The following is a 26,406-nucleotide window of genomic DNA, read 5'->3' as shown; positions in this document are numbered from 1 at the left end:
GTTCAGCAGCCTTCTACGTGGAACCCATATTATTCATTATAGCACCATTATCCTTTGTTCAGAAGGTTTTTCTTCATAATTTTTTAGCTTACCTAGGAAGACCTTAAAAAGGAAGTTTAATTCTTTGAAGACCAAAGCTCGCCAATTTTTTCCATGAGACCAGTTCACAGCTAGCTCTGCACTGCCAGTGGGGTAGCCCAAATTCCAAAATCTATCATCTGGAAACATACAAAAGCTCTTGCACAGATCTCCACCACCCCCCCTTTCAAAAGGAAAAAAAAAAAACCCACCACACTCTAAATTGTAAATCTATTATGTCTATCTAGATCTAATAAGATGTGGGGAGATAAAAAAAAAACCACAGGTATGATAAAGCTATTTTTGTAAATAAAGATGAAAACATATATATCCATTTTAAATTTAAGGAATATTCAGCCATTAATGGATATCAAAGGAAAAGGGAATTTTAATCATCTCTCCATTCAGTCTCAGTTGGGTAAATCATATCTAAGAGATTTGCATAAATATAAACCATCAAAGACTTTTCATCTTCAAAGGGGGTTTCAAGACCCTATAAGCTTTGTACTGTAATCATGGCAGGTCACCACCCTGCAGGAATAGGGCTGCTATGGCAACATAAAAAAACTAATGCTTAAGGCTTAGCATAATATTCTGACTAATAGAAAGGAAACTCATTTTAAAAGCTGGCAGCCTATTTACCAGAAGCAGGATTAGAGGTGTTATTTCCCCTTTTAGCTGCCCCCTCCTTGCTTGTGCAGCACCCCCCCCCCTAAAAAATCTAATCACTGGGATCTTTAAAAAGCTTTTGAGCAATTTGCAGTAACTTTACAATTAGGCTAAAATAAATCACAGCTTTCAGTAATGAAGAATTATTCCCAGTTGCTCCCATTGCCCCTCCCTTCCTCAGACACCATCATCATCACCTCCTTAGTAACTTTTCAAGGGAAGGAATAACTCAACCAAAATAGCAAGAAAGAAGAGAAGGCTACAATGTAAGGAGACAAAATGTATAATATTACGGGAAAGTGAAAGTAAAACCTAATTTATGTCCCATTTAAGCTAGAAAATGGGTAGTGAAAGATTAGCGGTTTTGGTGTTGTATCTGCACTGGAGGAACTTTTTTTTCCTCACTAAAAAAAAAAAAAACCAACACCAAAAAAAAGTGCAACATTACTTGCTCCATTCTTTGCGATAACAGTTGTAACTACAAGAATCATAAAGTTTAAAACTAGTTAAGTACTTTATAATATATTTCCTGTTCTTAGAAAAATCTCTAATGCCTTCTGTTTTTAAGCCAACAGGGACATTTAAAAATTAAATATTCTGGCCCATTCTCCTTCTCCTCCTCCCCTTCTTTCTTAAAAAATTGCATTAAGTACTGCCACAAAAGGTAACTAGTGGAGAAGTTTCAATTAATTTTTTCAAAAGGAGACGATTAAATGTTTCCGGCCTGGTAAAGTGTTCATTTCAGTGAGGTGGAGGGGATGGGGAGGGGGTGGAGGAAAAGAAGGGGAAAAAATCACAAAGAGATTGGGGAGGAGATGAAGTAGCAGGGCTCAGCAATTCTTTCAATTCCAGTGCACACCCAATAGTGTGTTGGAAGAATGCACACTGTTCGGGATTTGTGGGAGAATTGTCCCACGACAAAGAAGGCAGAGTCGCGCTTGTTATAGTCCAATAAGCCGTGCCAGTCAAACAAGAACCCACACTAGCGACAAAAGGCCGGCAAGAGATTCTCACACAAAAGGAAACAAGGAAGCCCATCTTTCAGTTGTGCATCAGGCTCTGGGTTTTATGCTTCACATAAATACAAACGGAGAGGAAAAAAATAAACAGCCCAAAAGACTTCTGTTAACTAGAAATCCTATTTCTATCCAAGGATTTAAAAGAGCGAACAGAAGCTGTAGCTCAAGGCTGGGGTGGGTCCTCCCCTCTTAAATGAAGGGTAGTAACGGTGATAAACAGGCATTAACATGAAACCAAAAGGGAACAGTGGCTTCAGATTCCATTTCAATCAATTTAAGACACATTCGAATGGGGTAGGAGGCCTCGGGGATTGTAGCCTACTGTAACCAGTATCTCCTAGCTTCTGAGGGGTGACCTTGGAGAGAAGAACTCCAGTTTAGAAAGTAAATATGGGTCCTTGAACATGGGGTCTTCAAGAAGACTCCAACACGGAGCTGTCCAGCAGAAAAAATAATGGCAGCCACAGATGTAATTCTGAATTTTCTAGGAGCTACATTAAAAAAGGAAAATGAAATAGGTCAGTTTCATTTGAATAATGCTTGTTCAACCCAATAGACCTGAAATATTAATCATTTCAACATGTGATCAATATAAAAACTGAGATAATTTACATTCTTTTTGGGGGAGTGGGCTGCTAAGTCTTCAAAACCCCATGTGTATTTTACACTTACAGCACATCTCAATTTGGACTTGCCACATTTCAAGCGCTCAGTAGCCACATGGGGCGGGCGGCCAGAGCACTGGAAAGTACAGATTCGACGCATCTACATGCCTGCAAAAGGTGAGCAGTTTCCTCTGGTAGTACAACTATTCGGTGTATTGCTGCATTTGCAGCCACAGCCTTAGAGATAATCCCAGATGTGGCATCAAAAACCTGCGCCCACAGCCGTGTCCCAGGCCCTCTGCCCCTGAGCGGCACAATGGGCAGGTATTTTATTCGGCAGAGATCTGCAAAATCATAGCAACCCCTAAATAAAATCTAGCCTCCCCCTCCTTGAACAATGAAAACAATCATAGTATAATTAGGCCCATTTCAAAGTTTTCTTAAGTAATTTGACATGCCAGGTTTTTATTGGCTGAAAAGTCTGTCATGAAACACACACACACCTGTCACCAATTTAAAAAAGGACGGACTAGAGAGCTGTTCAGGAAATAATATCTGTGCTAATTAAAACCACTAGTTAAAAGCTTCCTGTTTCTTCCTCTAGTTGCCCTCAGGAGTGACCTTGCCCTCTCCTCCTCTAGGTTCGTTTTTTCATTCATGGCTAATGCGCCTTCCCTGTCTATGAAGACTGCAAATGAACCTGGGTGGGAGCCATTTACTTCACTGCTCTTCCGGTGGCGGTTAGGGCCTGGCGGGCCGTGAGGAGTGATCCAATTCCCGGGCAAGCCAGTTACCAAGGATTGCTCTGTGAGGCTTCCGAGGAGGCTGTTCTGGCCAAACCGCAAGTCTGAGTGGGGAGCGGACTCATCATCCCGAGGGCAGAGTTGTCCCTCTGAACACTCTGGGTAAAGCCAGGGCTCTCCTTGTGTGAAGGGAACAGTTTCTTGGGCTCCCTCCTTTCCTTTACCTCCCTTTCTCTCTGCTCCATGCATGTGTTTTCAAAATATGCAGCACCCGAATCCTTCCCTTCTGCTACTCCTTCAGAACTGCTCCTGAGCCTTCAATTAAAGCAGAGCATTAGCTACTCACCCACTGGATTTCTTCAGGACTTTCCACCTTGGGCAGCATCAGGCTAGAGGGAAGGACCCGGGACTGCAGGAGGGTCTCCAGGTCCTCTTCGGCCAGACCGCTGGACACCGAGTTGACTCTCACACACTTTTCGGTTGGGCCCAGATCAAAGTCTTCAAGCGTTTTTACTATTGTCAGTCGAGCTTCATTCTATCAGTGTCAATAAAATGTATCTCCTAAGTTTATTTGTCATCGAGAGCAAAGAATCCAACTGACCGTGGACCTGCTATGTGGATTCAGAGTCTGAGCACCATGACTGTATCTACACATTTCCCGTCCAGCAAATAAATGGTATTTGAAATAAGTTGTCCAATCTGACAGACAAGAGATTGATTTCCAAACTTCACTCAAGATGACTGTAACAGAGATGACAACCACCGTCATGCGTACTGCTGCACTTCTTAAATAGTACTGTGCTCTCGCTCATTAGCATTGCTTTCCAACTACGAGGGTAAAATAACTAATAGGTAACGTTTATTGAGCATTTACTAAGCTCTAGGCAAGGTTCTAGGTCTTCTACCTGCATTTTCTCATTTAATAAATATAAGGAACTACATAACACATGGATAATGGTTGTCTCGTCTGTCAGCATATTCACATTAGGGAAAAAATAAGGATTTGTTTTTCTCTTTCCACATGCGTCATGTTTTTTTAGTCACTTAAAATTTTTTTTGCAAGTGAGTTGAATTTTGACATTCAATTAAGAAGGTGCTTACAGGAAAATGACACTCCACAGTACAAAAAAAGCTCCAACTTATTCAGATGGAAGGCAATAATGCCACGAAGAAATCCCTTCATGAAGTGGAAAACAAATACTTTTTTTCCCCTTTGATTTGACAGTCTGTGCTCCACAGTTAAGAAAAGCTGAAAGGTTGAAAGCCTGCTTCAGTATGTGAATTGTCCTTAGAAAAACTGTATGAAACCAAACATGTTATTTACTGGCTCTGAGTTGGGGTGTTGAAGGTGGGGAAGGGGGTGGGGAGAGAAAGGAGCGTATTGAGGGGGTGGGGGTTGGCGTCAAGAGAAAGAAAGCACTTGGGGTCATTACTTCCTGCCAATTTCAGTTTCAAAAACAAATTCCTTCAACTTGCCAACAGCCCTCAACAAATTCTCATTGTCAGAATGAACACTTATCAAAAGTAGTTTCATTTGGGAAGGGTTTTTATGATACTAATAAAACTTTAAAGCTTCTCACTGCTGACGAATGTGGTTTAAAAAAAAAAGTCTTAACAATATACAGCCATTTGAACAGCAGTACTTACCTGGGAAAATAGCAAACCAAAGCGGAGACAAAAAGAGAATTATGAGAGCCGATATTGGGTCTAAGTCTAATCAACAAGACAAGCCAGGACAGTAGATTTAAAGCAGACGGATGTAGGTCTACGACCGAGTGGGAGCAGGGAAGCCTTCCAAATGTGGTCTGAGTTAAATAGTGTGAGGAAACAGTGGCTTAGAGTTGTCAGGTCAGATGGAAACAGAATACGTAGACCAGTTTAAGACAGCCCTGTGGAGCCCTGATTTACAGAGCTCTGACTGCAGATAATTAGGCCAAGCTTAGACAAAAGCAAGAGAGTGCGCACGCTAGCTAAAGTGAAGGACGATGCGGCCAACAGTGGCTTGGTTCCACATCATGCCGTTGGCTATTCCACAGCTATAAAACTCATCCGCTTGCTCTGCCATGCCTTCTTGTTACATTCACTAACTAGGAAAACCCTGAAGGTGAAGAGCGGAAGTGAGCTCAGTGTCATGGTTCCAAGGACATCTAGAGCTGTCGAGAGAAATGCCTTCAGCTCTTTGGCAGTGTGGGCATTTAGATCCATGGCCTCCGAGAACCTAAAATGTGTTATGCTCCATGTAGCCTGCACAGCTACAAACTCAGGATTGCTCTCCAGCTTGTAAATATTTCAACTTCCAGGATTTCTTTCAATAGCAGGTTGGGCTTGTCAAGGGTCTACTGGGACAGAGTGAATGGAAAATGGAAAGGAACGAACCAGATCATTTAGCCTGAAAGGCACTTTAAAACTTGGATTACTTGAATCATCATCTACACTCTATTTTAATCTGTGTGTGTGCCCAAGGTGCAGAATCCCTGGCAACGTCAACTTCCTAAATTGTTCATGTTGGTGTCGAACAAAATCTGACCTCTAAGCTGTTTTGTTGTTTCCATTTAGAAAGGGACTGTTTGTTCAAAGCTCGTGTTCTAAACCCATTTGGGATTTTAACTAAAGTCAGATTACCATGGTTTCAGCACATTCCGGTTTACTTAGTAAAATTCAACCCTTGTGAAATTGGCTGCAAATGAAGTACCTAATTCCAATTTTAGGCATAATCTGATTAGTACTTTTCATGTTATAATAATGAACAGTGACTCCTCAGCATTTTGTTAGACTTTTTTTTTTTTTGGCTCAGAATGAAAACAAGCTCTTTCCATTTCCTCATTCTGTACCTTTCCAAAAAAAAGATGATGGCTTTGGAGGTATATTGCCACACAATATCCTTATTAACAGGCTGTTGCTTGCTGCAATTTACGTAAACTAAGCATGCATCCCTCTGCTATGTAGCCCAAAATATCCGACATCTTCACTGAAATTTACACCAACCAACAAGTATGTTGATTTTTTCTTTTTTTTCTTTTTGGTGCTTTAATGGTGAAATATGTTACTGTGCTAGCAAACACACCCATACCATCTGTTGGGTGAGAGGAAGACAGTTTCTAAGAAACAATTAAGTTTAGTTCTGGGTGCTCAGCTAGAGAGAGCCACCATCCGCCCAGTTGTGAAAAGAAAGAAATTCTGTTCATTCTGTTCTCTCCCTCCCTCTCTCCTTGATACCAATCTCTCTTTCTCACAGCTCTCTCCTTTGCATCACCTTGCTCCCTTCACATTTTCACTCTCTCTTTTTCCTTGGCTTCTGTTTGGCCCTAACTATCCTTCCAATTTCTTTTTTTTTTTTTAAAGATTTTATTTATTTATTTGACAGAGAGAGAGACACACAGCGAGAGAGGGAACACAAGCAGGGGGAGTGGGAGAGGGAGAAGCAGGCTTCCCGCCGAGCAGGGAGCCCGATACGGGGCTCGATCCCAGGACCCTGGGATCATGACCTGAGCCGAAGGCAGACGCTTAATGACTGAGCAACCCAGGCGCCCCGTATCCTTCCAGTTTCTGTCTCATTCAGAGGATCAGTAAGACACGGCCTGGCAGACACCCCCTTCTCCGAAGGGCTATATAAGTGATCTGCTGAGATTATTGGGAGGTAATGTTCCCTGGCAAAAGAGGGAAGAGGAAATCAAAGCAAAAAGAGGTCCCTCAAAAAAGACCTTTTTTTGGCGGGGGGGAAGGGGTGTCTTACAGAACGGCCTTGGTAAGCATTTCTTAATGTAGGGTGAACTTGTCCCACTAAAATCCGACAACCTGGAAAAAACAGAATAATGGAATTCAGGCCTTTCTCAACAGTTACATTAGATCTTTGCAGAGACTAATTATCACAGTGTGTTCTACAGCATGTCTGATTCCAGAGGTGAACTCTGCAGAGGTCACAACGAAAGTTGGCACCGATCAGAATCATCACTGGTCCCTGTTCTAAATAAAAAGTGGTGTCACCAAACTTCCTGCAGCCAATCGATATTTCGTGCCGCAGGCTGCTCAGTGCAGTGGACCAGTGGCTAATAAACTTGTCCTTATACATAAGCCACCGTATTATGTGCCTCTGTCTGGGCCAGGAACCAAGGCGTGCTCTGATTTCAGAGACCCGGTTCTTATCACCTGGGGAAGAGACACGCTCGGGTGACGTAAGAAAGCGGCTAAATCAACCATCGCCAAGACCTGCAGACTCCAAAATTAAAGGAGAAAATATGCGTGCAGTTGGTTCAATTGGCACCCATTAAAGCTAATAACTAATCATCCTCGCAAGTTTCTAGCTCCGAATGATCAAATCTGCAAAGAAAACAACATCCGTCCACTTTTACACTCCAGTGGAAGAGGTGGTCCCTCGCGGCAGGGCGGCACAGTCTCGCCATCTGGAGAATAAATCGAGTGTGAAGTACAGTATAGTTTGGGACCAAGCTCCGTGGCGGCAGCTCAGCAGTGAGTTCATTAGTTCCCAACTTCCAGGGATTAGAGCGGCATCAATTCTACTGTCGGATAGGAAGAGACAGACAGGATACGAGATTCAAGGAGGATTGTGACAACCAGGAGGAGCCCCTTGGGTTTATTTATAAAACTACAAAGTATAAACATACCCAAATAAGTGCCTTAAATAATAGCATTATCACAGTTTCATAACATCTGAATTAACACCTTTCCCTTCTTCCACACCCCCCCCCCAACCTCGTATGTTAATGTATAGTCCTTTTCAGAGGAAACCGCAAGGGCACCCTTGATGCAACAGGAACAGGGAGAAAGCCGAGCGGCAGAACCCAGATTTGGTAATTAAGAAATATGAAAGACCTTCTAGACTCCAGGGAGATGCATAACCTTGGTGATTTTTAAAAATGTGCAATTAATATTTCATCGTTCAAAAGGCAAACTGCGAGGCCACAGCCTCAAAAACACTAGTGAATTCTGTCTTCTCTGAATGTGTCCATCTTATTTCCACGTTATCTGATTTGTAAAACGATGTCGTGGGCCCGGAGTGCAACGAACTTTGGGCAGACGGCCTTGCTATCAGTATTTATGCGAAAAATTTTTTAAAATGTTGAGGTCATTTGGTTTGGACTGAACTTTTCCATGGAAGGATCTCCTTTATCACACAACTTCTTTTATACATTTATATTAAAAAAAAAAAGAAGTGCTTGTGACATAAAACAGGTCATCGCTTGTAAACTATATTATTGTATTTTTCTCATAAATGTATAAAAATTTATTATAGGATCCCAGAGACTGTGGTAGTGACTGCATTGGACAAAAGGCAAATAAATTCTCATTAATTATTACAACGTGGTAGTGTTTCTTTAGGAAGGTGAGAGTGTTGAGTTTTCTATCCCATTGTTTTTTTCCACACGATAAAGAAATCTTGATTTGTTTTTGAAAGAAGAAAACTGACAACAATACTGCATATACCGTGAGTCAACTCGTTTAAAATTTCATTCACGGTTAACACCAAAGGCACAGGTAACAAAAGAAAAAAACTGGACTTCATGAAAATTAAGAAGTATTTGTACATCAAGAGACACTATGAACAGAGGAAAAAAGGCAACCCACAGATTGGGAGAAAATATTTGCAAATCATATAACTGATAAAGGATTCATATCTAGAATATATACAGATCTCCTAACACTCAACAACGAAAAAACAACACAATTCAAAAAAACCCCAAAAAACCAACACAATTCAATGGGCAAAGGACTTGAATAGATATTTCTCCAAAGAAGATACACGGATGGCCAATAAGCACATGAAAAGATGCTCAACATCATTGATCATTAGGGAAACGCAAATCACAACTACACTGAGATACCAGTTCACAACCATTAGGATGGCTACTATGAAAAAAAAAGAAACCAGAAAAAAACAAGTGTTGGTGAGGATGTGGATAAATTGGAACCCTAGTGAGCTGTTGGTGGGAATGTAAATTATAGCCGCTATAGAAAATAGTATGGCAGTTCCTCAAAAAATTAAAAATAGAATTACCGTATGATCAGCAATTCCACTGCTGGGTATACATCCCAAAGCACTGAAGGCAGGGTCTTAAAGAGATTATTGGTGACACCTGTGTTTATAGCAGCATTATTCATCGTTGCTGAAATGTGGAAGGAACCTAAGTGTCCACTGACAGAAGTATGGCTAAGCAAAATGTGTTATACATGTACAATGAAATTTTATTCAACTTTAAAAAGAGAGGAAATTCTGACAGATGCTACAACATGGATGAACCCTGAGGACATTAGGGTAAGTGAAATAAGCCAGTCACAGAAAGACAAATACTGTTGTGATTCCACATCAGTGAGGTACTTAGAGTAGTCAGAACGTAGAATAGTGGTTGCCAGGTGCTGGGGGGAGGAGGGAATGGGGAGTTAGTGTTTAATGAGTACAACATTTCAGTTTTACAAGATGAAGAGTTACAGGGATGGATGGTGGCATGGCTGCACAACAGTGTGAATGTACCAGTAACAACTGAATAGTACACTTAAACATGGGTAAGATGGGAAATTTTGTTATATATGCAATACCACAATAAAAAAAGTGAAAAATTTTTCACTCACTGATTTATCCCACAAATTATTACATTCTAGGCACTCTGTGTATTCTGAAAGTGTAGACTTGGGTAGAGCAAAGTTTGTGATGTCTTAATTATAAAAGGTACATTAAAACACACGTTTATAGTGAAATGCCAAATCAACTTTCATTCAAAGGACTAAGAAGGCTCAGGGTGTATGGATAGATAGTTCATAATATGCAACTGGCATTTCTGCCCCTCAGAGATTTAATGGAAAAAGAGAAAACTCCACAAGAAACAACACTAGAATACAATAAATCTATGAAAAGAATTTATTTGGAAGGTCTCTGAGCAATTAAAAACATTTTTTAAATGGCTTTAAGTCATACAGGCCTATACTTTCATCAAAATTCACAGAAAGTATGCTTAAAATTTGTGTTTCATTTTATATAATTTTTACCACAAAAGAGCAAAGAGAATAGTAACCAGTTTTGAAGGCTGGTCAATGGTATACACACATAAGTATTTGAGGGTAAGTCTACTGCGGCTGTCTGCAACTTACTTTGAAATTAATTAAAAAGTAAATGAACTGATGGATGGACAGAAGGATAGCCAGGTGGACAAGTTTTTACTCTGTAAAATATTAATGGGAGAATATAGGAGGTGGGTATAAGGGTATTCATTGTACAGTCTTTCAACTTTTGTGATGTTTAAAGTTTTTGTAATACAACTTGGGGAAAAAAATTTCTTAAAGTGCCTCTAAAATGTTGGGGCGCCTGGGTGGCTCAGTCGTTAAGCGTCTGCCTTCGGCTCAGGTCATGATCCCAGGGTCCTGGAATCGAGCCCCGCATCGGGCTCCCTGCTTGGCGGGAAGCCTGCTTCTCCCTCTCCCACTCCCCCTGCTTGTGTTCCCTCTCTCGCTGTGTCTCTCTCTGTCAAATAAATAAATAAAATCTTTAAAAAAATTTATAAAAAAAAAAATAAAATGTTGATAATTTTTGGAGCTGATTTGTGAATACATGGGGACTCTTGACACAATTCTCTTTACATTTGCATATACAGATCTTCCTCAACTTATCATGGGGTTATGTCCCAATAAACTCATTGTAAGTTGAAAATACCATAAGTCAATAAATATTGTCAGTGGAAAATGTGTTTAATTCACCTAACCTACTGAACGTCATATGTGAGCCTAGCCTACTTTAAACGTGCTCAGAACACTTATGCTAGTCTACAATTGGGCAAAATCATCTAACACAAAGGCTGTTTAATAATAAAGTGTTGAATATCTCAAGTAATTTATTGAATACTGTACTGAAAATGAAAAAACAGAGTGGCTGTATGGTACAGATGCATTGGTTGTTTACCTTGGTGCTCATGGGGCTGACTGGGAGCTGAGGCTCCCTGCTGCTGCCCAGCATCATCACAGAGGATCTTACTGCCTATTGCTAGCCCAAAAAAGATCCAAATTCAACATTTAAAGTGCAGTTGCAACTGAATGTATATCACTTTTGCACCACTGTAAAGTTGAAAAATCCTAAAGTGAACCATCATAAGTTGGGGACCATCTGTATTAGAATATTTCCACAGTAAAATGTTAAAAACTAGTTAATGATGTATATCATATGATTTCACTAATACGCGGAATTTTAAAAAATATTTATTTATTTATTTATTTGAGAGAGAGAGTGGGGGTAGGAGCAGAGGGAGAGGGACAAGCAGACTCCGTGCTCAGCATGGAGCCCGATGTGGGCCTTGATCCCGTAACCCTGAGATCTTGACCTGAGCTGCAATCAAGAGTTGGACGCTTAACCAACTCAGCCACCGAGGCACCCCTCATATGCGGAATTTCAGAAACAAAACAAATTAACAAAAAAAGAGACAAAAACAGACTCTTAAATACAGAGAACAAATTGGTCCTTGCCGGAAGGGAGGTAAGCGGGAGGACGGGTGAAATACATAAGGGGGATCAAGAGTACCCTTTGATGAGCACTGAATAATGCACAGAACTGTTCAATCATTGTATTGCACACCTGAAATTAATATGACACTGTATGTTAATTATGCTTCATTTAAAAAAAAACAAGTTAATGGCAAGTTAACTTCATTTTACTTGTTATTTGTGGGAAATAATTTGCGGGAGATTATTTTTAGGCTTGTGATTTTTTTTTTTTTTGGTTAACTAATCAGTGGCTGTTAGTGTATTCGTAGTTGTGCAACCACTGCCATAATCAGTTTTAGAATATTTCATCATCCCCAAAAGAAACGCCATATTCTTTAGCAGTTACTTCCATATCCCCGCAACCCTCCCAGGTCTAGGCAACCACTAATCCATCTTGTTTCTCTGTAGATCTGCTTATTCTGAACATTTCATATAAATGGAATCACGCAGTATGTGATCTTTTGACTGGTTAGTACAATGTTTCAAGGTCTGTCACGCTGTAGCATGTATCCGAACTTCTTTATTGCCAAATAATATTCCATTGTATGAATATACCACTTCTAGTTCATCTATTATCAGTTAATGAACATTTGCTTTGTTTTGGCCTTTGGCTACTAGGAAAAATGCTGCTATGAACATTCACGTACATGTTTTTGTATGGTTATCTGTTTCTTTTTTTAAAGATTTTATTTATTTATTTATTTATCTATCAATCAGAGAGAGAGAGAGATGGAGCACAAGCAGCGGGAATGGCAGGCAGAGGGAGAAGCAGGCTCCCCACTGAGCAGGGAGCCTGATGCGGGACTCGATCCCAGGGCCCCGGGATCATGACCTGAGCCGAAGGCAGACGCTTAACTGAATGAGCCACTCAGGCATTCCTGGTTATCTGTTTTCATTTCTCTTGGGTACGTACCTAGGAGAAAGTAGAATTGCTGGGTCATAAGGTAACTCTATGTTTAATCTTCTGAGGCACTATTAACTGTTTCCAAAGTGGCTGTGTCAATTTATATTCTGACCAGCAGTGTATGAAGGTTCCAATTGCTCTCTACATCCTCACCAACACTTGTTAGGATCTTTTTGATTAGAGCCATCCTAGTGGGTGTGAAGTGGTCTCTCACCATGCTCATTGTGGTTTTGATTTGCATTTCCCTGATGACTAACGATGTCGAGTATCTTTTCATGTGCTCATTAGCCAATTTTATATCTTCTTTGGAGAAAGGTCTATTTCAAATCCTTTGCTCATTTAAAAAAACTATGGCAAAATACATACAATATAAAATTTTCCATTTTAACCATTTTTAGGTGGGGAGGGTCAGAGGGATAGGGAGAGAGAGAATCCCAAGCAGATCCTGTGCTAAGCGCGGAGGCCTGTGCAGGGCTCGATCTCACAACCCTGAGGTCATGACCTGAACTGAAATCAAGAGTCGGATGCTTAACTGACTGAGCCACCCAGGTACCCCTATTTTAACCATTTTTAAATATTTTATTTATTCATTTGAGACACTGAGATACAGAGAGAGAGACAGAGAGAGCATGACCAGGGGGAGAGGCAGAGGGAGAGGGAGAAGCAGGCTCCTCGCTGAGCCGGGAGCCCGATGTAGGGCTCGAGCCCAGGACCCTGGAACCACGACCTGAGCCGAAGGCAGACGCTTCACTATCTGAGCCACCCAGGCGCCCCTTAACCATTTTTAAGTGTACCATTCGATGGTCTTAATACTGTCACAATGTTGTGCAACCATCATGATTACCTATATCCAACACTTTAATCACTCCAAACAGAAACTCTGTAAGCATTAAGCAATACTTCCTAATTCCCACCTACCCCCCAGCCAGTAACCTCTAACCTACTTTCTGTACCCATTCATTTGGGTATCTATCTAGGAATAGAACTGCTGGGTCCTATCCATCGCCTTTACCCCCTCTACTCTTTTACTTTGCCTTCTCCCCACCTGCTTCTGATGGATCCTCCTCAACTGTATGTGACAGGTCTTATGGGGTTTTTCGAGGACCTTGCCAGGCATCCCCATGCCTCTGAGGTGCCTAAAACCCAAACTCATAGGGAAATGTGGAGCCAGTGTCGAGAAGATGGCTCTCATGGGCACAACTGCCTATGCTTTTTCCATTTCTTATTAACTTTGATTTAATAGTGTGGCTTTGAGGTATACTTTGCACACAATCTTTTCTTTTTTTAAAGATTTTATTTATTTGAAAGAGAGAGAATAAGAGAGAGACAGCGTACGCACAAGAGTGGGGAAAGTCAGGGAGAAGCAGACTCCCCGCTGAGCAGAGAGCCCAACGTGGGACTCGATCTTGGGACTCCAGGATCACGACCTGAGCCGAAGCAGACGCTTAACTGACTGAGCCACCCAGGTGCCCTGCACACCACCTTTTCAAAAGACAAAGTATTTACCTACTAAAGGCATGTATTGCCTTTCTCCATGCGAATAACAACCGCCATGCCCAGGTCTGTCTGTGGAGCTCTGGAGCCTTCCTACTCTTACTATTTTCTTTGTTCTCACTCATCACTTGTTCTCACAGCCTCACAGGGGCAATGGTATAAGTTCTGGTCTCTAGCAGGGCGGCAGAGGCATAAGGGGCCATGAGACCTGTTCTAGGCGGAACACTCTGTGAGTGGAGGAACGGGGTGCTTTGGCATGCTTTCCCCTGAGGGGGCCACTAGCCACGTCTACATGATGTGAAGGATTCAGAGGAAAGAAAACTAGACAACATCATCACTCGTTAGGTGTTTTATTGCTCAAGGCCAAACATCCAGATACTTGAAAACATTTAGATAACTGATAGGATTTGTCCTTTCCTTTAAGATTGTTTGTGATTCTGACAAGAAAATTTCCTGAATACTATCCCTAGATTCTGTCTGATGTCTCTGGTCTGGTACATTTAAAAATTTTTAACCAGTAGGAGAGGGATCAGTCAAATGCTATCCACTGTGCTGGTTGCTGGGAACAGGTGTGGAGGGATAGGGAAAGATGTATAAATAAGTTTATATTGATATATAAATCAACAGAGGAATGTGTCATCTAGTTGTGGCAATGAAAGACCCGTAGAATGAGAAGTGAAATAGTTCAAGTCGGTGCAACAGACAATAGGACCACGGGACTTAGAAACAGGAGGGGGCACTTTAGGCTCACGTAGGAGGCAGGGGAGTTGGGAATCTCGGTAGGTGCAGAGGAAGGGCTAGCCCCCAGCAGAGAGCCAGAAAATGGCAGAGAGCAGAGGCAGGAGCAGTAAGTGAGTCAAGAGGCAGGTGGTCAGTATGTACAAGGTTAGGTAGGGAAGGTGCCAGCACTGGGAGATGGACAGAAAGACAAGAGATTCCCAGATGGGCAGGGGTGAGCCCCCATTTAGGGATATAAGGGCTGAAGCCTTATATTTCCTCCCCCACTGAGGGAGGAAAGGGCGCTAGGAATGGTGGCACAAGAAGCGCAGTTCAGTTGCGAAAGTCCTCTCCACAGTGGAGGCTGCTGGTGCCCAGGCCTGGACTAGGAGAAGGTCCGTCACCCACCGTCCCTTGAGTGCTAAGTGAAGAAGCTCCCTGCCTGAGCCTGCTCTGCCCACGGGCAACTTCTCCATCTTGGCAGCGTGAAGCACTTTTATCGCCAGAGAGCCTCTAGTCCTGAAGCTACTCGATTTTGTCTTTGGAATGGGTGTTTTTACATGGGTCCCTGATCTGGGATTCAGAGTACAGTACAGGGATAGTACAGTGCATCTTCTTTTCTGAAAAAGAAATGTAAAGTATATACGGAGTGGGAACGAGGCCCACCTCCCTCCCTTTTGCCTTCTAATTGGTCTTGCTCTGCCCGGAGGACAGCGAAGAGGCTCCCTTCCCACGTGGTGCAAAGCACAGCCCCAAACAAAGCTGCCCTCTCCCCCTCAACTTGCTAGATTTAGGTTTCTCCAGACTCTGCATTAGAGAAGTAATTAACTATTTGGGTTTAAAGGCCTCCTGCTGGGTTGCAGTCTGCGTGGGAGAATAAAAGTAAACAAGCGAAAGGGAACGGTGTCACCAAAGGACAGTGCACCTGCCTTTCTTCGTTGTAAGTATGAAAAGGTTGCCATTTGCCACAGGTGCCATGGACTACCCACCCGCACAGGGCAGGGTCTGCGGGCCTTTCATTCTCTTTGAATGGTAAGTCAAGAGTGACTGGATCATCATGTAATGACGCAGCCCTGCCATGGTTTCAGATGCGCATCAGCTAACAGCCATGTCACCTGGCCTGAGCAGTTCCAGTACGATACTTATAACTGTTTTGGCTGATGACATCCTTTAGTTTACAAGCCACTTGAGATACATTGCTAGTAACTAATCCGAACTGTCCCCTAATCTAAGTATTAAGAACCAATTTTCTTAAAAAGCCAAAGCTTCCCTTCTATGTGGGGAAACATCTGTTTTCCTGCCCATCCCAATTTTGGAAGCGAATCGGGCACACTTGTCCCCACGGCCAAGCTAAGGTGGGTCACACAGGAGCTCCGCTGCGTCCACGGTGCAGCCGGGAAATTCCTGTCTCTGAGCCAACTGCTTCCACAACACTTCTCTAAGGTGCTGACACAAAGAATCTTGTCTCCATAAGTAGGAGGTTATAAAAGCTCACAGATAGAAGTATACATGTCTAATGATAAGGCACAAACAGCCCTGCAATTCAACAAACCAAAATAATGGGCATTTCAGCTAGCTGTAGGCACAAAGTCTTTACTTCACATTTTGGGGAAGAAGCTTTACTCTGTGGAAGAACAGCATCCTAAACAGGATTCTTTTTTTGTTGTTGTTGTTAAATATTTTATTTATTTATTTGAGAGAGAGAATGAGAGAGAGAGAAAGCACATGAGAGGGGGGGAGGGTCAGAGGGAGAAGCAGACTCCCCCGCTGAGCAGGGAGCCCGATGCGGGACTCGATCCAGGGACTCCAGGATCATGACCTGAGCCGAAGGCAGTCGCTTAACCAACTGAGCCACCCAGGAGCCCCCTAAACAGGATTCTTAATTAGTTTTCCTGGCAGCCACGAAAGAAGAAATTAGGTAACTGAATAAGCTCTGTGATGGCAGCGATCGAACACGAAGAAGTATTTCTTGCAATACACCAAACTGGATCCTTATTCCCACAAACTACTTTTAATGTAGTTGAGGCTTTAAAATGAAAAGGAATTTTAAAATCCCCTGCATGATTTTACCAGTTGGTTCTATCTTTGTAGATTTTGATTTCTGTTGCTCAAATATATACCCACACTCCATTTTATAGTAGCTAATCATTCATGGTTTGTTGTTGTTGCTGTTTGTCTCGCTTCCTAATTATTTCCCAAAGAAAGTGGCCATTAAAAAGGCTTTGTTTCTTTTAGGTAGCAAGCTCATAGGTATTTTATTTTATTATTATTATTACTGTTGTTTTTTAAAGATTCACTTATTTGAGAGAGAGAGAGTGGGGGGAGAGGCAGAGGAGAGAATCTTCAGGCAGACTCCCCACTGAGCACGAAGCCCAATATGGGGCTTGATCCCACAACCCATGAAATCATGACCTGGGCCGAAACCAAGAGTCTGACACTCAACCGACTGAGCCACCCAGGCACCTCTATTTTTTTTTAAGATTTTAGTTTTAACTAATCTCTGCACCCAACATGAAGCTTGAACTCACAACCCTGAGATCAAGAGTCACATGCTCCACCAATTGAGCCAGCCAGTTGCCCCCAAATTTATAGATATTTTAAAGTGTAGAACTTCATCTTACTCTTTGACACTTTGTTTTATTTTAAAATCAACAAGGAAAAGAGAAGAAAAATATAATGTGGAAAACTGAAGAATGGAGGATGATGATGGACATTAGAACATTTTATTTTTTCAAAAGGCAGATTGTGCCCTTTGAGAACTGTGGTTTGGTTATAGCAAAGGGCCCTTTGCAAGGACCACGCCACACGGGAGGAGGTTTCTCTTTGCAGTCTATTGGAGCATGCTATATTCCTCTGCAAATGGGTAGCATGGAGAAAGTGGCAGAGCCCAGTGTCATCTTACCTAGCTCAGGAACGCCAGCTCTTCTGTAATTCCACGTCTTCCTTAAGAAAAATGCTAATAAAACAATACAGTGGCCTGCACCACACTTGATTTTCATTGTGTTGTACACCTTGTCTTCTAGCCAGCTCTTCATGTTCACTTTCTCAGCAGTTTCATTCCTTCACTGGTGCCAGGCAGGCTCAGTGCGGAACCACTTGGGTTTTCTTCCCTCTTTTATCGCCCAGTAAATTTTCATAAAGCATTTAACGTGAGAACAAGCAGGTTAATTTACCATGCCGGTGAGCCAGGCTCTCGGAAGGCTCCCTGCAACACTGCCATGTTTTGGCGTCAGAGTCAGAGGCCTCGGTCCCAGTGGCGAGGAAGCTTGCCAGAGCCTTCTCTGTGCAGACACCAGGTGTGATTTAGCATAACAGATTGTGTGGATGCTCAGCAGCTTCTATAATCCATGCGTCAGGACCAAATCGTATCCTTCGTGCAAGATGAAGATGAAAGTCTCAGGGGCTAAAAAGCTCTGCCAGGAAAGGCTTCTGGACATACAGGGAGTAGGAACATCGTCCCACCTTGCAACACATGCCTGGTTTCAGGAACATCAGAGTCCTTTTTAACAATGTTAGTACCTTGTTGAAATGCCCTGTTAAATCACAATCCTGTTCTCCCCTAACTATAGGTGGACAACGAGAACCACACATTAAAAAAATATCCAAAAAATAGGGGTGCCTAGGTGGCTCAGTCGGTTAAGCATCTAACTTTGGCTTAAGTCATGATCTCGGGGTCCTGGGATCGAGCCCTGTGTTGGGCTCCCTGCTCAGCAGGGAGTCCGCTTCTCCCTTTCCCTCTGCCCCTCCCCCTGCTCATGTTCTCTCTCTCTAATAAATAAAATATTTAAAAAATATATCCAAAAAATAGGATTATAAAGAAATTTAAAAACGTATTAAATCCAGCCTTTAGAATATACCTGGTCAGTTGCCCAAATCACACATGAAGTCTTAGTTGACAGTGACTTTGAATACTGATGCTCCAGAGGTCAGCCGTTGGGATGTTGCTTAGGGAAGACTTTCAGGGAGAAACCAAGCTTTTATGTTAGACACTGCAGATCTCAGAGGTGAGAATAGCATGTCCTCTGCAAATGGCAAGTTTAGTGAGCCTTTAGAAAAGGACAGGCCTGAAGCAGAGGTAACCCCACAGGGAGAGTGACTGAAGGCACGTGGAAGGTGATTTTAGGACAAGCTTAGCAAACACAAGCCAAAATTACTAGCCTTTTTGTTTAGACCACTGCCATGTGTAATTTAATGCTTAGTGATGTGCAGTTAGTAAATGCAGAAGACCAATGGCATCCCAGTGGCAATGCTGAGTAATACGGCTTTAGAAGAAAGTATATATATATGTTCACACATTCAGAATCACTGGATAACAAGGATGTAAATGTGCTTTTTTTCTTTAGATTTTTTGGGCATAGTTTACACACTATGTTACGTTAGTTTCGGGTGTACAACATAGTGATTCTGCTTCTCTATATGTTATGCTCTGCTCACTACAAGTGTGGCTGCCATCAGTCACCATACAACGCTATTACGGTGTCACTGACTGTATTCCCTACTGTGCCTTTTAATCCCGTGACGTCTTCATTTCATAATTGGAAGCCTGTATCTCCCACTCCCCTTCACCCATTTTGCCCATGCCCAATCTCCCTTCCTGCTGGTAACCATCAGTTTATTCTCTGTATTTACAGGTCTGATTCTGTTTTTTTGTTTGTTTGTTTATTCATTTGTTTTGTTTGTTCAGATTCCACATATGAGTGAAATCATATGGGATTTACCTTTCTTAGCATGACTTATTTGACTTAGCAAAATACTTTCCAGATCCATCCTTGTTGTCACAAATGGCAAGATTTTATCTTTTTTATGGCTGTGTAATATTCCTGTGTGTGTGTGTGTGTTTTTGTGTGTGTGTGTGTGTAATAGATCTTCCTTATCCATTCATCTACCAATGGACACTTAGGTTGCTTCCATATTTTGGCTATTGTAAAAAATGCTCTAAAAAACATAGGGGTGCATATTATCTCTTCAAATTAGTGTTTTTTGGGGCGCCTGGGTGGCTCGGTCGGTTAAGCCTCTGCCTTCGGCTCAGGTCATGATCCCAGGGTCCTGGGATCAAGCCCCATATCGGGCTCCCTGCTCAGCAGGGAGCCTGCTTCTCCTTCTCCCACTGTCTACTGCTCTGCCTACTTGTGCGCGTGCGCTCTCTCTCTCTGTTAAATAAATGAACAAAATCTTTTTTTAAAAATTAGTGTTTTTGTTTTCTTTGGATAAATACCCAGTAGTGGAATAATTGGATCCTACGGTATTTCTATTTTTAATTTTTTGAGGAACCTCCATGCTGTTTTCCACGGTGGCTGTTACATTCATTCCCACCAACAGTGCAGGAGAGTTTCTTTCTCCACATCCTCGCCAACGCTTGTTATTTCTTGTCTTTTTGAACAGTGATGTAAATGTTACACAGTACTTTTTTAACTTGATTTTATACCCTTTTGTTTTTTCATTCATTCATTTATTTTTTAAAGTAACCTCCACACCCAACGTGGCGCTCAGACTCATAGCCCCGAAAGCAAGAGTTGCATGCTCTACCTACTGAGCCAGCCAGGTGCCTGACGGAGCACGTTTCTTAACTTCTCAAAGGGCTTGCATCTCATTTGCCCTAACAGCAGTCCTGAGGTATAGACAGGGCAGGTTTTATCACCTGTGTTTGCCTGAAGAACACGAAGGTTACAAGAGTTAACTTTTTCAGAGATTGCACAGCTAATCAGCAGTTGAGGTGACGTAGAACTCAAATGTTGTGCTCCCAATCTTGTGCCCTGTCTGTGGAGTCCCTCCTTGTATCTTATAGGATCTGTGAGCTACCCAGTAGCCTATAATAAACTATTTTGTTTTCTGCTTTAACTTGGTAAAGCAGATTCTGGGGCTTGCTACCAGGAGCCCTGACCAACACAGGGATCATCTTAAACATTCATCACCTGCTTTTTTCACCCAACAACAGGCAGAATATATCTTTATGAAGAAGAAAATCTCCACCATCATTTGTAATGACTGCACAGTATTCTATTGCATAGATATGCCACAATTTAGTGAATCGATCCTCTAATGACTAAGATTTTAAATTTCCCCAATTTTTTGCTATTCATTCATTCATTCATTTTACTCAACAGATGTTTACTGAATACTCTTTAATGTGGCAGGTTCTATTTTAGGTAATGGAGATAACAGACCACAGGTCCCTGCCTACATGGAACCTACATTCCAGTTAGGAAAGCAACTAATAAACAGGTGAACCAATAAATAACTGAAGCCTATGAAAAGATCTATTAAGAGGACAGACTTTAGTAATGGGATAGCAAGCTGGGGGGCAGTTGTACTTGACTAGGGCAGCGAAACAGCTTCTTTATGGATGTGACATTTGTCCTGATCCCTAAAAGATTATACATAAAGCTATAATGAATATCCCAGAACATTCATTTCAGAGCACTTATCTGAATATTCCCTTAGGATAAATCCTAGAAGTACAAATGGTAGGTCAAATTACACGCTCATTTAGGCTCCGAAGGACTGGCCATGAAATTCCAACTCTAAGAGCCTCCCTCTAAAATTCAGCAAGTCTTACTTCCAATTGTGCACAGGCCTGGCTCGGTAAGAGACTGGGCAGTTTCTTAACCTCACTGTGACTCAGTTTCCTCATCTGAAAAGTGGGAACATTAATAGTGCCCAACTCAGGGATTGGTGAGGATTAAAAATAGTGTAATATAAGCGGTTAATAAATGTTAGATTTAAAACAAAATACATGCTCGTTTTAATCTGCATATGAAAACTGCTTTTTAAAAAAGGACCGTCAAAATTTAAAATCCGCTTTCTTGGCGCCCACTCACTTGGCGCTCTGAGCTCATACTAGCTTGCCCTGTTTTTGATAACCCACTGTCCTCAGACCAGGACTATAACCACTTGGTGACAGGGAGTGTATCTCATGGCTCTTGTGTCCCCAATGCCTAACTGAAAGGAAAACACATGGGGTTGGTCTCCTGGCACTAAGGAGAGTCCCAAAAGGGGCCAAATTTACTCACAGATAATGGAAGCTAGCCTATCCACTAAAACATAGAACTTTCATTTTGAATAAAATCAGATGGTAAGTATCTAGAGTCTACCTTCCTATGGGTGCCGTGGTCTTTAGGTTACTGGGTTCTTCAGGAGGACAGGTAGGTCTATCGTGCTCACACATTGCTTGATTTAAAAAATAAATACATAAATGGCAACCTGCTAAATGTTTTTGTTCCGACTTAGCAACCCCAAACTTGGAATCTTGAATCAGTGCCTCAGCAGGAATTAAAGACCACAGGTTGCAGATGGCAAATGACTTACTGCAATCTGAAAAGGTCTATATTGCTGGTATAAAATGTGACTACGTTCCATTTCTTCCTTTGTCCATCTGCTGCTGTTTTGGTCTAGGAACAAGGATGATTTTAAAGATTTAAATTTGGACTCTGTGTAAGCTGATTTCTCAAGCCATATTTAATATATTTTGGCAACAAACACTACTTTGGTCATGTTTGACTAAGAAGGCAGGAGGGAGTGAGAGGTTTTTGATCTTTTTTCAAGTTGTATGCCTTTTTGAATGGAGGTGATTGTGATTAAGGTGGTGATATATAGATAGTGAGTTAAAAAAAGTTTTTTATTTATTAAAGAGTGGAGAGCAAGAGATAGGGAGGAAAATGAAGGAATGAAGACTGCAAGGAACAAGAGCCCCAGAATGTCTCCTGGTTTTTCTTTCATCTTAGGCATATTAGTCTTGCCTCCACAACCAGGTAGAGGAGATGAACTCATTGAGGCGTGACCATGATTTGAAGGCCTCAGAGTTCCCAGGGTAGGGCAGGACAAAGAATAGGTGCCCTATCTGGAAAGATTACCTAGAGAGTCAGATGTGGAATCTGCTTGCTCTTGTGTGTGCTTTCTCTTGCTCGCATGTTTTCTCTCTCTTTCTCATACACACACATTGTTTTTTCCATGTCTGTTAGGTTCTTGCAGTAAGAAGCAGGTACCCCATTCTTAGGTATGATGGATTCTTTCTTACGTTTTGTAAACATGATCAGTAACTGAGGTCCTGGAGTAAGAATCACAGAGAATCAGGGTCTTAGAGTGGGGAGGGGTCTTCAAAATTACCCCCCAAGAAGCTCTGGCCAGGGCAGGACGCCCATCTATCCTCTCGGCAAGTGATTTTTCTGCTTCAGTGTAAGCATGGCCATGGACAGTCCTACAAAGTCCTCGGGATGGTTACTCTATTTCCTAAGTTTTCAGTCTTCCAACACTCCTCGTTCTTATAGCTGTTTCTCTGAAAGCCTATGACACAATTCAACCTCCTCGCACCACTGAGTTGCCCTCCTCTGGACATATCCAGATTCGGTCATATTCTTTCTAAACTCAGAACCGGTAATCCCATTGCTCTTCATCTGGATGTTAGGTGAGGGCATGACATCCTGCTGGCTGGCCAGTTAACTCCTAAGAAGGCTGGTAAAACTGTTGTTTGACTGGGATGTTAGACTTTTTACCCACTCAATGTGCTTAACAACATGGCTTTCATTACAGTGTTCTTAAATTCAGCCATTGCAAATAACAATTTTTCAGTTTTTCAAAAAGGGTTTTAAGAATGTTATACGTGTAAAAACTTATAATAAATATGGGGAAATTACCGTAACTTGTCAAAGTCAGTCTTTCTCCTAAAGATAAACAACAATATGTATATTCAGAATTATTCTTTAGGCAACTCATTTTTATCTGCCATGGAAAATATGCCACAGATGGAGGCATTCCCAAGACAAAAATTTGAGGTGTTTGGGGCCTCAGTTTCTAAACTGACAAGATGAGTTCTGAGTTGCTTTCTGGCTTTAACATTCAACATTCTCTGTATAACCCTACTCTGGTCAATTGTTTCAAGAAAACCCTTTCTTTCAAATCATAGAAATACACACCTTTATTACCTCCTTTTGGGTAGAAGTAATAACATACTGCTGGATTAACATTTCAACTTGGTATGTAATTTATAGTAGAAAAATGCAAAATAGCCAATATTTTGAGTATTCTGTAGTTTTAAATATAAAAACTTTCAATCTTTGTCATTTTGGATAGAATAGTTTTTAAAAAATTAGCTGAAATTTGTTATTAGCCTTTATACATACATGTAAGAACAGATAATGCCTACCCATCTTTAAACTGGATTAAAGAAGCATTAATGGATATTAAAGCTACTGGGATTTTGAGGACTTAAAACCTAGTTCTGCAAGATGAAAACATTCTGGAAATTGGTTGTACAACAATGTGAATAAACTTAATACTACTGAGCTGTACACTTAGAAATGGCTATATTGGTATATTCCACGTGATTTTTTTTTAAACCACAACTAAAAATATTTAAAAATGCATCCTTCTTCGGGTGCCTGGCTGGCTCAGTTGGAAGAGCATGTGACTCTTGATCTCATGGTTGCAAGTTCAAACCCCACGTTGGGTGTAGAGATTACTTAAATAAATTTTAAAAATGCACCCTTCCTGCAGTAAACAGGAATGAAAAATTGCAACACAAGGTGATGTACATGCAACAGGCGACATCACACAGTGGTTGTACAGGGTGTAGCAGAGACGGCTCATGGCCCCAGCACCCATTCTTGCTTCTTTGAGTTTTACCAGGGTATGTATAAATGGTTTACTTCTCAAAACCTGCATGGCCCAGCCCCACATGTGGCTAGGATATAAATGTAACAGAAACGGTGTGTGCAATGTTTAATCCCTTAAGGAAGCCACTTGCCCTCCACTCTCTTCTCCCATCTAACAGGCTGGAACTCAAACACAGTACGGAGCCAGTTGCAGCCACATAGATTAAGGTGTCATAGCAACAAGGTAGAAGTAACTTGGTCTTTCAATGACCTCAAGGAAGAGTGCTGCCTACCCACCTGGACCATCCTCCTGCCTCTGCACTGTTAGATGAAAGAGAAATAAACCTCATTTGGTTTGAGCCACTGCAGCATTGGGTCTTTTTATTACAGCAGTCAAGCCTGTACATTAACACAAAAGAAGAAAATAATCAGCTGTGCATGAAGGGTGGGGGTGAAGGTGAGAGCAGAGTATGCCGCTGGGGGAAGAAGACTGTCTGGGAGAACATAACAACATGAAGACAGGCTCCGCTACAAAGTCCAGCTTCCCAGCCTCTGAGTCCTGGGCACTGACTGGCGATCCTTGTACTGGTCCTAGATAATTCCCTTTCTCATTGCTGTGTGTGTGTGTTGGGAGCTGGGAGGCATGTTCCAAAAATGGAGGAAGGAGACACAGCAGAACAGAACTTTGGAGTCTGTATGTGTGAGGACTGATTTGATTTTTAGATGTGTTTGTGTAGGATTTCAATAAAAAATGCCTCTTGACCATCAAAATTCTGAACCAACTGAACAATTAGACAAAAGAGTCAGTATGAGGAGAATTAAAACACCTCCTTTATTTTTGATAAATGCTGACTCGAGGACACAGTTTAGTGAAAGATCATACTGATTTTCTAATACTGAACTGTAGAGTTGGACTGACCATTATTACATCGCTAGGGCAGCGGCTCAAAGATTCTAATGCAGTATAACAATGGGGGCTTATTTAATCCTTTCCCTTGAGGGGCACCTGTGTGGCTCAGTCGGTTAAGCTCTGCCTTTGGCTCAGGTCATGATCCCGGGGTCCTCGGATCGAGCCCCTCGTCAGGCTCCCTGCTCAGTGGGGAGTCTGCTTCTCCCTCTGCCCCTCCCCTTGTTTGTGCTCCCTTGTGCTCTCTCACAAATAAATAAATAAATAAATAAATAAATAATCTTTAAAAAAATCTTTCTTTCCCTTTAAACTACAAGAGCTGGTGGAGTAAAGAAATATAAACTATTTAATGAAAAATAATGCATTCTTTCATTTTCTCTTTAACAGATTTGGTGACATATCTCACATTTAGTTGACCTCCACTGATGGTCAAATAGAACTATTTTTGATGTTCTGCTCTCTTTCTAGAACTATACTCCTGATTCTGATTGTGATAGGAGTAAACAGCCAACTTGCCCTGTCCACATAAGGGATTAGTTCTTCAGTTCCCTCAGAAGGTAACTTCAGGACTAGAGAAGCCTGTCTGACAATGAACTTCCTTTCCAGAGTATGTCTCAGTTTTTATATAAATCTGAACACACTGGCTCACACCCAGCTAAGGCAGTCCATACTACCGTCTACTGAAATGACTCATCTACACGTTCATTTCTTCTGCTGGATAGCATGTTGTAGATATTTAATAAATGTCTGTTGAATTGAATTGAATAAGAAAAAGAAGTACAAGTAGGGTAACAGTGGAGTCTAAAGTGGGTTCTTTCAAGAGATCATCTTAAGATGTGAAAAGAGAAACAAGTGGTACAACCCAGTCCAAGGTAAATGCCTTCATAGTTTCTCTGATAGAAGCGAATCATCAAAGCAGAGTTACTCAGATACTGAATTGGATTTGGAAAAACAAGCAAGTATACAATGTGCTGTTATTAAAAAAATCACTCATTTGGAAACAAATAAATCCAATACTGTCACAAACATAAAGCTGTTCACCCTCAACTGTGAACTAGTAAACTGATTAACATCATATTTTAAATTTGAAATGAAGACTATGTTGGGAAACAGTTGCTAAAAGATGTATTGAGACAGAGCTATTGAGAAAAGACAGGCCAACAAATTCTGGTCTAAAGACCAGATAGTTGACTGTTTGATAA

The 26,406-nt window shown here is 41.6% G+C and overlaps 1 protein-coding gene across 6 annotated transcripts in view; it reads right to left on the bottom strand.

The window, feature by feature from the left end:
* Nucleotides 1-26,406, bottom strand: part of CLYBL (citramalyl-CoA lyase) — a 253,009-nt gene that overhangs the window by 35,721 nt on the left and 190,882 nt on the right. For all 6 annotated transcript variants that reach the window (XM_088021888.1, XM_028112045.2, XM_088021886.1 and 3 more), the window contains exon 3: nt 3,461-3,649. In XM_088021888.1, coding sequence (XP_087878014.1) covers nt 3,461-3,649 — 189 coding nt within the window. The remainder of the gene's footprint in view (nt 1-3,460; nt 3,650-26,406) is intronic.

This window comes from Eumetopias jubatus, unplaced genomic scaffold, assembly GCF_037043125.1.
Source record: "Eumetopias jubatus isolate StellerSeaLion01/CBP00866 unplaced genomic scaffold, mEumJub1_p1.0 scaffold_3, whole genome shotgun sequence".
Classification (NCBI taxonomy): Eukaryota; Metazoa; Chordata; class Mammalia; order Carnivora; family Otariidae; genus Eumetopias; species Eumetopias jubatus.
This window is presented reverse-complemented; position numbering and strand designations above follow the sequence as displayed.